The sequence below is a fragment of the Molothrus aeneus genome, chromosome 12, assembly GCF_037042795.1.
Source record: "Molothrus aeneus isolate 106 chromosome 12, BPBGC_Maene_1.0, whole genome shotgun sequence".
NCBI classification, from domain to species: Eukaryota; Metazoa; Chordata; class Aves; order Passeriformes; family Icteridae; genus Molothrus; species Molothrus aeneus.
The window spans coordinates 18,004,585-18,018,447 of NC_089657.1; the positions used below are offsets into that span (position 1 = coordinate 18,004,585).

At 38.9% G+C, this 13,863-nt stretch overlaps 1 protein-coding gene across 12 annotated transcripts in view; it reads left to right on the plus strand.

The window, feature by feature from the left end:
* ATP2B2 (ATPase plasma membrane Ca2+ transporting 2) overlaps positions 1-13,863 on the plus strand; it is a 301,755-nt gene that overhangs the window by 224,285 nt on the left and 63,607 nt on the right. For all 12 annotated transcript variants that reach the window (XM_066558014.1, XM_066558016.1, XM_066558015.1 and 9 more), the window contains 2 exons: positions 1,107-1,321; positions 2,843-3,085. In XM_066558014.1, the coding sequence (XP_066414111.1) occupies positions 1,107-1,321; positions 2,843-3,085 (458 nt within the window). The remainder of the gene's footprint in view (positions 1-1,106; positions 1,322-2,842; positions 3,086-13,863) is intronic.

Here is a 13,863-nt window from a genome sequence, read left to right on the forward strand (position 1 = left end):
AATTATCATTGCTTCATTTGGTTTTTCTTTGGTATTGAGAAGCCTATGGGGATGTCTTGTGTTGTCAGGAGTATTTGCCTGTGCAATATTTTAATAGATTTTCCTTTATCCTCTGGCACAGAGTGATCTTCCTGACTCATCTGTTTCCTGTCAACCTTAGCACCCTTCAGCTTTACCAATTTTTTAAAAACTGCAGTCAAGACATGAAATTCACAGCATTCTCCTTCTCCTCTCTGATCTCATTAGGGAGAAATTAATTTATTCCAAAATGTAGGCTTAATTCCTTCACACAAACCTGCCAAACAGGGCTGTCAGAGCAAGGCAAAGCTGAGGCTATAGTGGAAATTTTATTTGTATACTCAAACCCAGGGACAAAACTGTGGAGCAGGAGTGCTATCCCAGCAGTCTGTGACATTGGGAGAGTGGAGAGAATGCTTGGGACATTTTGTCAATTCTGTGAAATATTTATTGGTGGTTCTGTCTCTTTGGAACCTCTGCTTATGAAAGTACACACTCTGCAGATGTTCCCTTGAAAAGGGACACCTTGGAAACACCAGTATTAGTTACATTTTAAAGAAACCCAGTGAAAAACTGTCCTGTGGCTAATTCTGCATTATTGCCTCTTTATATTCACCCAGACCCATATGTAGGGCTTTTTGCAGAAAAAAAATTTATACAGCAACATGGGAGGCTCCTTTGCTCAAGCCTCTAAAGATATACTTACTTAGAAAAAAGGTGTTTAAATATGGATAGACAAGTAATTTGTAAAAGGTGGGGGTTAAAAGGACAGATAAATGTTGTACCAGGCAAAGTAATGTGCTAAACTGAATAAGCTTAGCTTCAGTGACAGCAGAGCTCCTGCACTGCCTGGGAAGTTGTAAAGGCAGCAGTAAGTGCTTAAAAATGAATTCCCTAGAATTCCTTGTGCACTGTAAATATATTATGGCAATATTTTTTCTTCATTGTACAGTTTATCATTGTTATTTGTACTGGTGAAAAATGTCACAAAGAAAGAAAGAAAGAATTTCCTATCAAATCCCCATTTCTAATTGCTTGTGTTCCCAGTGCTGTTTGGGTTTATGGTAACTGGTGATTTCTCCTCCCAGGTCTGGTGATGTCTGCCATCACTGTCATCATCTTGGTACTGTATTTTGCCATTGACACCTTTGTGGTCAACAAGAAGCAGTGGTTGCCTGAGTGCACTCCTGTCTACGTTCAGTATTTTGTTAAATTCTTCATTATTGGTGTTACTGTGCTCGTGGTTGCTGTTCCTGAGGGACTCCCACTTGCTGTCACTATTTCTCTGGCTTATTCTGTAAAGGTAAGAGACATTCAAAATAATCCAGGGAGAAAAGTGCTGTTTGTTTGGGCTCACAACTGAGTTGGTCCTCAGGTTTTATCAGATGGGATGAAAAATGGTCTGAAAATGATGTGCTCAAAATGTTCATGAAATTGCTTTAAAGATCACTTATATTGAAAGTATTTCTAACAAAAATGCAAATACATCTTCCAGCACATCTCCTTAAAACTGCACAGTGCAGGAATATCAAGCAGTAGAAATACCTACTTAATTTGCAAGGAACCAGGAATTTATTGAGCAGAATGTACTCTGAAAATAGTCCAGTCTTTTGATATAGAATAATTTTGTATTCAAATTTTCTTGTGCAACTATACAAAGTTTTGACAAGGATTTGAAGTCTTCAGGAACACTTCTCAGAGAAACTGGAGCTTCTCAAAGAAATTAAGAGTTTCACTGAAGCTTTCATGTACTTTTCTTAAATGCAGTTGCAGTTCTTTGAAGTCAATGTAAATGGTTCTATTAGGAAATTAAAGAGGATTAACATCCTGGACTTCAGGATTACTTGAGCAATTTAATTAGATGATTTAAACGTTCTGGGAATCTTAGATGAAGATGGTGTAAAGTTGATTTCCATTTAGCATGTAAACAAATTAACTTAGGAAGTTTAGGAAGGAATCTCTTGGCTTCTATGTAGCCAAATATCACAATTATTAAAAAAAGGAGCAAGTCTCAAGGATGGGGTTTTGCTAATGAAGAATGTAGCTGCTTTGAAAATGTTTTCTCATTCTCCTATGTCCTTCCTTTGACACCCTTTCTCTTTTGCTTTTCTCCCAAAATGTGTGGTCCCTCTGTGTGCTGCCAGATAACATCCTGGCATTCCAAGCAGTTTTAAGAAAAAATCCCAAATGTTTGCTCTAACAATAATGTTTAAAAAATGCTGTTGTCTCTGGCTCCTTTGGCTCATCTTTGCTGTTCCAGCTATTCCTTAAAATGCAAACCTACTGCAGGAAAATGATGCAACTCTTTTAAAAGTTTATCAAAGGCAAAATTATCTCAGGGATAGGCACAGCTTGGTTGCCTGTAAATGAGATTTGGGGTTATTGGCCCTCACCAATGCTCTGCTTTAGGAAACTTCAAATTCTCACCAGCAGGACTAACCATGGGCTGATTTCCTTTTTGAGACTAAAGACCTGTCAAAGTCGACATTGAAGGGTTTCTTACTTGGATTTTGGTGGGTTTTCCCCTCAGAAAATGATGAGGGACAACGACCTGTCCCAGCTATTCTTTAAAATGCAAACCTTCTTCAGGAAAACGATGCAACTCTTTTAAAAGTTATCAAATGCAAAATTACCCCATGGGCAGGTACAGCTTTGCTGTCTGTAACTGGGATTTGGGGTTCTTGGCCCCCACCAAAGCTCTGCTTTAGGAAACGCTCTCACCAGCAAGACAAACTGTGGGCTGCATTGCTTTTTACGACTAAAATCCTGTCAAGGCCGACACCGAAGGGTTCCTTACTTGGCTTTTGCTGGGTTTTCCCCTCAGAAAATGATGAGGGACAACAACCTGGTGCGGCACCTGGACGCCTGCGAGACCATGGGCAACGCCACGGCCATCTGCTCAGACAAGACGGGCACGCTGACCACCAACCGCATGACCGTGGTGCAGGCCTACGTGGGCGACGTCCACTACAAGGAGATCCCCGACCCCGACTCCATCCCTGCCAAAACCATGGAGCTCCTGGTCAATGCAATTGCTATCAACAGTGCTTACACTACCAAAATTCTGGTGAGTAGGTGTTGGGTTTTTTTGGGGCGGTTCAGTGAGGCCTAGCAGCGCTGCCTTGTGAGGGCTGACCTGGAACAGAGGCTGGGCAGAGCTAAAAAATAAAGTAGGGATTTATTAAAATGATCTCCTCAATGGATCCACCTTGGGCAGCACAAGAGCCCAGCCAGGGCTGCACCCAAAATGAACCAAAATGGTCCCAAAATGCACAACCAAGCACGGGGTCTCTCCCTTGGATCAGTTCTGCTCCATTTGCATCTTGCAGTTCATTGTCCCATTCCAGCTTTAGGTTATGAATCCCATCCTTCTTGTTTTTCTCTCTCCAGCCTACGGTGTTTGTGCTCTTGGGCCTTAGATTTGGATCATTTGTCCTTGGTGCCCAGCTAGATTAGGAGTTGTTTTGTCTTCCTACTCTGTGAAGAGAGTTGACTATTCTCTTATATAAAGCCCAGACCTGTGGATTATTTGTTTGTATTTTCTACTTTTATTAAGGTTGGGATTGAAGGCACTTGAGACAGTATTTTATGTTTGGACATAGGTGTTCATTATTTATCAGTGAAACAGTCTTACAACTATGAGTTTGGTAGCTTTTTATTAGTAAGGCACAAAATGCCCTACTAATTACTTACAATATTTTGTTACAAGGTCTTTTAAGACTAAACTATCTAATTAAGAAATGACACTTAGATTATTTTCTTTTTTAACTTAATAACTGATCTTTTGAAGCTTGCAATGCAGACTTTTCTGTTTAATTATAAAATACTACTTAAACTCGTGAAGAAGAAGGAAGAAGGTGAAGAACAACTTCTGCTCTAAAACTTCTATCTTGCTTCATATTTATTTTTATATTCTAAAACTCTAAGTTTGCTACTTTGTGATATTACACACTTTTAAGTAACTACACACTTGTAATCTTAGTGCTATTATTTAATTTTGGAAGTCTTTTCTACAGCTTCAGGTTAAATGTAGTGTTCTCTTGCTAGTCTGTGCCTTTCAGCACAGAAAGTTTAAAATTTTCAGCATCTAGGATTCTAACCCAGACCCACAAACAAAAGCAGCACAGAATCTGAAAAATATAAAAGCTAAAACCTGAGGCATCAGCAGAAGGAGGTGTAATTCTTTTTTTGAGAAGTGTTAATTCTTTAATATCTTGTTGTTGATTATGAAGCATTAAGTACTGTTGAGGTCCTCAAAATAAGAACAAGTGCTTTAAAAACTGTATATTTTATTGTTTTTTTCAAGGACAGGGATTTATTTAAGAGTGCAAGACCATGAGACATTTAAAAAACTCCTGCTGTCATTAGATTGGGGTAGCCCAGTTTTGGTGCAGATAAATTTGGGAACACAAATGTGTTGGTAACACATCTGGTTTTCACTGAGTCTCCATACGTGCAAAATGATTTTTGTGTGTCTAAGAAATTTCAATTAATGCTCAGAAAGCACAAATTGGATTGGTTAAATCAGTGAGGTCCATGACCTTTATTCATTCTGGTGTCAGGTGAGTTACATCCTGAAGTATTTTATTCACTCTGTACAGGAGGCCAGAATGGAAAATATCCTGTTTGCTTGTGGCATTGGATTCTTTTGTACAGAGCTAATTAAGAGACTGAAAATTTTTGCAATTCCAATAGATTTGTTCTCTGAAAGGTCAAGCTGAATGTTAACGTTGCTGAACAAATAGATTTTATTTCTTTCTAGTTTATGAATACGTGTATTGTCCTTTTTATAGGTCTGTGCTGAGCTGCCAAATAAAGTCAGGCATGTGCTTGATGTTTGTTTTAAAAGTGGTCTTTTAAAATGCAATCAGAGAAAACAAATCCTCTCTGATAACTCAGAGTGGATATTTTATGGCAGCAGCTCCTTAAATTTCATTTGTGCATTTCCAAACCAGCAAGAACAGTTTCCTTTTACTGGGTAATTCCTGCTCTCACAAATCAATGTAATACTTGATTGCTGGAGAGAGGAAAATACACCTTGGTTATTTAGATGTTGTGACAGCCTCAGTCAGCTCAGGTGCTTCCTCCTGGAGAAAGGGAATGAAAGACCCTGAAGAGCCAGGATCAGGGCAAGGCAGGGGGTTTGACTTTGGGAAGGCTTTGGGAGAGCATTCCCAGTGTCAGCAGAATTTTCCTCCTTCCCAGGGAGCAGCAGGGCAGGCAGGGGGTTGGTTTTTCAGTCAGGTGTGACTGGCAGAGGCTTTTACAGAGTTTCATATTTTGCTGTTCATTCTGAGATCAAAGCCAGCACCAAAGTGTTTCTGCTCAGCTTCCACACCAGTTCACCCCTCTGAATCCCAGAGTAAATGGGAAATCATCAGACCTTCCACATCTGCAATATTAGGTTTAATAATCTGTCTTTTTCTTGTGGTTTACTGAAATATGTCTGGTCAATACTAGTTCTAAAACTGTCTCAATATAATTGTTTTTTTCTCTGAGTTGTCTTCTTTGCTCCTTGTTGGAATTAGTTCTTGTGCCTATTAAAAAGAGTCAACATTTCATAATTTCAGTGCTTTTTTAGCTTTGCACAGAGACTGATTCTAAGCTGATAAAGGGGTGAAATCCTCTGGATGCAGATCAGTGACTGCTTGAACTTTTCTGTTTCAAATTAATGGAGATCTTTTAGATCTTGTGAGCTAAAGCTTTGCAATATGGACTCCACGAGAACCACAGCTCCAATCTCAGGGGATTTCATTTTATTCACAGTTTATAACAAGCTGACCTTTAAGAAACAAGATATTGTTCCATAGCCCATTTTGCATCCCAAATAAATACAGTAAAAAGCACCTGAGGGAGTTGTTTCCAGGATAAATAGGCAGAATTCTTGTCCTTCCTGCTAATTCAGAATGCATGCTCGTGCACTCATTCTTGCAGCATGTTTAATCAAATTGTGAATTTCAGCTGAAACCCAAAGGGCATTGGAAGGGTTCTGTCGCCAAGAGTGAGTTTTGCATATTCTATTTTTAGCTCTCCAGCTACATGTGTGCTGTAAATTGGTCTTTGTGTGAACTTCTGTTCACAAGGATCACATATGGGACCATAAAATTAGTCAAGATGCTCTGCTGAATGAGAAATATTCCCTCTTGCATTGTCTTTTGATTAAGGGGCAACTGAACCATTGATAAAAATATAAAAAGGGAATAATATCAGTGCTTGGCATAAAAGATTTAAATTTCCCTGAGAAATTAAACACAATTTATTCCAACTGAACAATAGCATCATTAAATATAGCTCTTTTTACTGCTTTCCAAGATTAAGTTGCTGGGTGAGCTGATTTTGCATCCCTCTAGCTTCAGAGCAACTTTTTCTGCTGTTTGTGGGAAAGGAAATTTCAGGAAAGGAAAGGAAAGGAAATTTCAGGAAAAGAAATTGAAAGGAAAGGAAAAAAGGAAATGGGAAATTGTGAATTGGCAGCAGAAGAGTTTGCAGGAGTTCTCCACATTGTGCTCCTCTATTTCCAGGTGCTTTTCCCTGTTTTTCTGCACCACGTGTGCTCCACAAATGCAAGCTCTGTCCCCAGGGAGCTTTGCAGTGCTGGTGTTGGTAGAGAAGGGCTTGAGGGAATTTTGGTGCCAATTCAGCAGTGACCATCCTACAGAATGTTTGTGTGAAGCTGTTCTCCAGCAAACCTTGGTGTTCAATATTCCTGATTCCACATGGAAATAAAATCAGGTTTTGTGCATTTCTGCCTGTGAGCTGTGGTGGGGACTGCAAAGGCTCTGAGAGCAAAATTTGCATTTTGGGAATCCTTTGATTGCACTTGGGGCAGGAGCCCATTGATCTTGGATGCCAAGGAGCAGTGATGAACCAAAACCACTGATTTCAACTTTCCTGTGCAGCTCTCGCTTTCATAATTCCAGTTTTAATTAGAGAGGAATTTCTGCTTTTAATTTCCTGGCTGGGTGTGATGTGCCTGATTAAGAAGACACCACAATTAGGGTTTAGCTGAGGGATTTTCAGCACCAGTGGAAAAGTCCCAGCTGGAGCTGTTCCTGTGAGGGTCTAACACTGACTTTTCATTTGCTGCTTGATGGGTGTGAGGGATAAAAGGCTCCTTTTGCCTCTGCTGGGTGAATTATCTGTATTTTTAGTGCTGTTCTGGCTGTGATTTGGTGCATTTGCACAGAGTGGGGCAGGGTGTGGTGGCAAACCTTGAACCAAAGGAAGAGACATCACAGGAAAGTGCAAAACATTCACTCCCTCCCATCTTCACTCCCTTTTCCCAGAGGAAATAAAATCAAAATATGCTGGTGTATATGTTAGTAAATATTCATCAAGTTATGAATGTGAGCTGTTGTTAGATAAAACCTAAAGGGGAAAATGAAATAAACCACAAAGAGTACAAACAATTTTATTGCAGCTGAAAGGCAGAGTGGATAGGTGATAATATATCAGACACCCAGAATATATAGAAGCCATAAGAAGCAATGACATTCTACAAAGGTGAAACGCTGAAAGGAGAAAAAAATAAGATTTTAGCACAATCTTGCTGCTTTGTGAGGATTGATGCAAATCTGTTGCTGGTATTTGGAACATGGATGTGGTAGCCAGGTGAAAGTTCTTTTTATTTGGGAGAATATATTTGCATGCCAAGCAAGAACAGCTCTGTGATTGTTGGGAGACACAATGTTCCTGTCAGAAACAGCCTTTGAGAAGGTGTGCAAAGTACAAAATATGCTTCTTTCTTTGAGATTTATTTCTTTTTTCATTCAAAGACTGAATTTTATACATCAAATATTGAATAATCTTGACTTTATAAAGATTATTTATTTTTTTTAATTCAAAGACTGAATTTTATTCCTCAAATACTTGAATAATCTTGAATTTTAAAAAATTTTTAATCAGATAAGAAAGTTGTCTCAATAATTACATATATATATGTATTACATATTATATATATATGTATATATAATATGTAATAAATATATATGTGTATTACATATTATATATGTATACATATGTATTACATATATATATGTATTACATATATATATATATATATAAAACATATATATATATATATATATATATATATATATATATATATATATAACATATATATATATATATATAACATATATATATTATTTAGCAAATAGAAAATTCCTGGCATTTCCTTTTACCTTTCAGAATTCCAACAATCTCAATATAGTGAGGTCTTCTAAAAAAAAACCCAACTTTAAACTTTTTTTGGGAATATGGATATTTGGAAGTTTCCTACCAAATAATTTTGAAACTTGAGGTGTAGCAGGTACATTTATGGATTTTTCCATACATTTCCCCACATTAATGTGTAAAGTTTTTTGTGATGGGAAGGAGAATTGAAATGTCACTTTTTAAGCAGTGGTTGCTTGTGGCTTATCTGACAGAGAATAGACTTTATCTAGTTACCTTTATTTATATATATATTTTTTAATGTGTCTCTTTATTTATTTGCTATTTTGCTTTGCAAATAGAAAGGAAGATGGAGACCCTGAGTGTTTAGGAACTGTTTTTTTTAATTTCATTTTTTAAAAAAGCTCAAGCCCCAACAGATCAGATCAGGGCTCAGCTCTCAAGAGAAAATCAGGGGATTTCTGTGGCCTGAGGCTACAGCAGCAGAGCTGTCTGCCTGGGGCTCTCTGCTGAATGAAATTGCTGTTCTATGTCACTGGAATTCCCTTTTTTATTCCAAGGAGAACCATAAGAAAACAGCTTTTGACCTCCTGACTGCCTTTTGGAGTTATTTTGGAATCTGGAATTGCAAAGGTATTTTTACTGACAGGTAGGGTTTGCTTAAAACCCATTCTCAAGCCCTTTGTGGCTTGTGCTAAAGATGATTTTCCCATTTATTTTTGTTGCACATGAAGGTTCAAGCATTCTCTTATTTCACCCAGCTCAGTTCCCCCATTTTTGCTGCTAAAAATGATAAATACTTAAAATAAAATAAATATTAAAAATAAATTTAAAAGAACTTTAAAAAAGAAATCCAAATAAATCCTTAAAAAAACCCCTTCAGACACAAAATATGAGGACAGAAATGGCCACAAAAGTGGTAAAAAAAAAAAATTAGTAAGGATAGATTAAGGAAAGCTTTCATTTATGATTATTTAAATGACAACAGAGTCTCTGGCATGGCCTAAATGCTGTTTTTTCCTTCTGCCACTGATATCAAGGCACAAGGGGCAGCTCCAGCTGTTGATTGGAAGTGTTTGGGAAAGATCAGTCATTTATTTAGCAGGGGTTTAGTGGCCAGTCCAGCCTGAGCTGCCTGGGGACCAGAACAGATGATGGGAAAAGGAGTGAGAACCCCAAAACCAGAGTTCACAGAGAGGGAAAAGGGAAAACTGGTGTGGAAAAAGGGGAGGAAAAAGGGGAGGGAAGGGAAAAGGAAAGGAAAAGGGGGGAGGAAAAAGGAAGGGAAGGGGGAAGGGAAGTGGGAACAGAAGGGAAGGAAAAGAAAAGGAAAAAGAAAAGGGGGAAAGGAAATTTCAAGGAAAGGAAATTGCAAGGAAAGGAAAGGAAATTTCGGGGAAATTTCAAGGAAAGGAAAGGAAATTGCAAGGAAAGGAAAGGAAATTGCAAGGAAAGGAAAGGAAATTTCAGGAAAGGAAAGGATTTTCAGGAAAGGAAAGGAAATTTCAGGAAAGGAAATTTCAGGAAAGGAAATTTCAGGAAAGGAAAGGAAAGGGAAAAGAAAGGAAAGGAAAAGGAAAAGGAAGGAAAATTTCTGAATTGGCAGCAGAAGAGTTTTCAGGTTTCTCCACATTGTGCTCCTCTATTTCCAGGGTGCTTTTCCCTGGTTTTCTGCACCATGTGTGCCCCACAAATGCAAGCTCTGTCCCCAGGGAGCTTTGCAGTGCTGGTGTTGGTAGAGAAGGGCTTGAGGGAATTTTGGTGCCAGGTCTGCAGTGACCATCCTACAGAATGTTTGTTTCTCTCTGCTTCCTTTCCTCAGGCAATGCTCAAAAGCAAATTCTCCCTTCAGACACTCTGTCACGATTTCCTGATTTGTGTTTTAAGGCTGGTGGGGAGGAGAAGTGCTATTTGTCAGGTATTTTATGGAAGGAGAGGCCTGTCCAAGGTTTTATGCTCACATAATGATACAGGAAGTCAGTAAACAGTAAGAAAAATTCATTTTGTCATCTTAGGCCGTGTAATGACAGTGGAGCAGCACATTGGTGCCACTGGTTTTGGGTGAGGGAGGAGAAACAGGCTGGAATCACCTTCCTGCACTGTGGAATATATTGGGACCCCTAAAATCCTCTCCTTGTGTCATTAAAGCCATCCAGAAAACGGCTCAGGAAAATGCCCTGGGAGGAACTGGTGGAGAAACTCAAGGATCCTCATTGAGGATCATCCCTGCCTGAAAGAGACCAAGGGAGTTTGGGGGAACTCATGAAACTGCTCCAGGCTTTGCAGTTGGGATCCTGCAGCCTTGGGGGTACAATAAATGACTAAATATGGGATACCAGGAGAAACACAGAGGAAAATCAGATTCACTTATGGCTCTTTAAAAATCACTTTTAAAAACTTGCAGGCAACACTGATTTTGAAATCACTTAAATTTAAGTGATTTAAAAAAATCACTGTTTCCTGCAAGATGCTCCACAGTGTTTTCATCTGGATTTATAAATATTGCTTCTTGCTGCTTCTGAGCATTTAATTTTTTTTTATTTTTTAAGCAAAATATGTTGGTACAATGAAATATTTGCCTGTGTTGGGCTTTTCCTGCCTGTGAAACCCTGTGTGATTTTCAGGGTGGGTTTAGATCAGGAAAGGCATCCCAGGAATCAAACAGTTTCTAGATAGTGCTACAATAATCGGCTGTACAACAATTATAAATACAAATACAAAATACAACAATAGTACAACAATTTATTGGCTGCTTTCAGCACATTAGTTTGGACTGGAAATTTGTGAACATTTTCTTTTTGAAGTGCTCAGGTGACAGGGTTAAAAAATATTGTCTGTAAATCCAGCTAAATGGTGCATTTGAGGCATTTAAAATGAAAAATTAGCTTGATTTGGTTGAAAACTGATTGAACTGATTATTAAAAATCTATATATTGGTTCACTGATAGATATTCAATCACTGATTGAACTGATTATTAAAAATCTATATATTGATTCACTGATAGATATATATTCAATCACTGATTGAACTGATTATTAAAAATCTACATATTGATTCACTGATATATATTCAATCACTGATTGAACTGATTATTAAAATCTATATATTGATTCACTGATAGATATATATTCAATCACTGATTGAACTGATTATTAAAAATCTATATATTTGTTCACTGATAGATATATATTCAATCACTGATTCAATCACTGATTGAACTGATTATTAAAAATCTATATATTGATTCATTGATAGATATATATTGAACTGATTATTAAAAATCTATATATTTGTTCACTGATAGATATATATTCAATCACTGATTCAATCACTGATTGAACTGATTATTAAAAATCTATATATTTTGTAAGAGGTTGGATTTCCCAGGCAAAACAATTCATATTTTAGGTAAATTTATATCTTATTCTAGTTTTTTTTCTATTTTGTTCCCAGCGTTACACAACTGTGTAAGCAGTTATAAATTATGGATGGGAACAGACAATGCAGGCCAGAGAATATTTCTAAATATAAGCAAGACAATCACCACCCAAAAAAATCCCCCCCAACATATTGAAAACTTTTTCTAAAACCCTTGGTAAGCATTTTCTCAGGATAAATTAGGCAGGGAAAAAAGAAAAACACCCAACCTATAGTGTCCATCTTATTTAGTGTATAAATAATAATTATTAGGGATAATAGATGATGCAGTTAATTGTCTGTGCTTCTAGGGGTGGTAATTAGCAGGAAGTGATGATCTCCACACATCACTTGCCATTGGGGTTGTGTAGAATGAGAGGTTCAAACCCAGCTTTTCTCCCTGAATTAGCAGCTGACTCCATAATTGAAATAATTGTGTTTGGGCAAGGCTGGGCTGGGGCCAGGCTGGGCAGCCCCTTTACCCCACCCTGCTCGTCCTGCAGGCACGAGGGGCTGGCGCTGCCAAAAACACCGGGCGTGAACCAAACCTCCTTTCTCCGTGGGTTGGGAGGGCTGGGGTGGAGCCAGCTGCCGAGGAACAGGGGATTTGGGAGCGGGGATAGGGGATTTGGGAGCAGGGATAGGGGATTTGGGAGCAGAGATGGGGGATTTGGGAGCAGAGATGGGGGATTTGGGGGAAGAAGGGGAGGATTTGGGAGCAGGGATGGGCAATTTGGGAGCAGGGATGGGGATTTGGGGCAGAAGAGAGGGATTTGGGAGAAGAAGGATGCATTTGGGAGCAGGGATGGGGGATTTTAGAGCAGGGATAGGGGATTTGGGAGCAGGGATAGGGGATTTGGGGCAGAAGAGGGAGATTTGGGAGCAGGGATAGGGGATTTGGGGCAGAAGAGGGAGATTTGGGAGCAGGGATAGGGGATTTGGGGCAGAAGAGGGGATTTGGGAGCAGAAGAGGGGATTTGGGGGCAGAAGAGGGGGATTTGGGGCAGAAGAGGGGGATTTGGGAGCAAGGATGGGGATTTGGGAGCAGAAGAGGGCATTTGGGAGAAGAAAGGGGATTTGGGGCAGAAGATTTTGTCCCCTTTGTTTTGTCACGTTTCCTCAAGTGACAGAGCCCATGGTAACAAACAGCTCCTTCATCCTGGCCTCCTTTGCCTTCAGTTTGGTCATGGCAGATTCCATCAGCTCCTGGTGGAATCAATATTCACTGCAAGTTTTTAGGCAGTCTAAAATCACTTGGAGTCTCTTTGATATTAAAATATAATTTTATACTTTTTTTTTGTTTGTTTTTTTTTTTTCTTCTTGCTGGTATGCAAATGAATAAATTAGATCTTGAACTTGCTATGATGCAACAAACGTTTTTCCTATTGCCTTGCACAGAAATTTCCTTTATGTAATTTATCTTATGTTCTTCTTCTTATTCTGCACAAATCTTCTCCTGGCATGAGAAACTTCACCTGTGGGGATAACCTCCAAAAGTGCAGGCTTTAAAAATCAGTGTTTCCTGCAAGGTGCTGCACTGGCTTTTCATCAGGGTTTATAAACATTGCTCCTTGGCTGAGCATTTTAGGACTCCTTTTTTCTTCCTTTTTTCTTTCTTTTTTCCCAAAAAATGATGCACAATGAATGATTGGAGTGTGTTGGGCTCCTTGTCCTCCCCTGCCACGCTGCTGAGGTGAAGCCATCCCAGCCTGGAGCTGATGGATGTGCTGGTGGGGCTGTGGTGGCGGCACTTTTCAGGGAATATTCTCAGGGAGCACGTTTCCCTGCTGGGAGCTTTTGTTTTCACACGAGTTGGTGTAAACCAATTACTTCAGGCACATTTTGGTTTAATGTGAGTTTTCTTTGTGCTCTCAGTCATAGGAACAGGGAGATCATCACCTTCCAATGTGATGATTTAATACCAATTTCACGGAAAATGGTGGTGCTTTTATGAGCTACACAAAGAGGCTAATTGGAAATCAATGTGGTGGGTGAATCACCTCGTAATGAAATAGGAAATTAATTTCCTTTCACATTTATATTGTGTAAACATATAGTTGATATACAATGCAGTTTTAGGAGGTTTTTCTTTACTCTCAGAGCTCCAATGTGGTTTATTCCTCTGGGGGGGAAAAAACCAGTCAACAATCACCAAAAACTGCAAATGGCACAAGATCTAAAGTACAATGGATCAGGAATAAAGTCTGACAGGAGATCTGTTGATTTCAGGGCAATAAATGCAGGAGTGATTT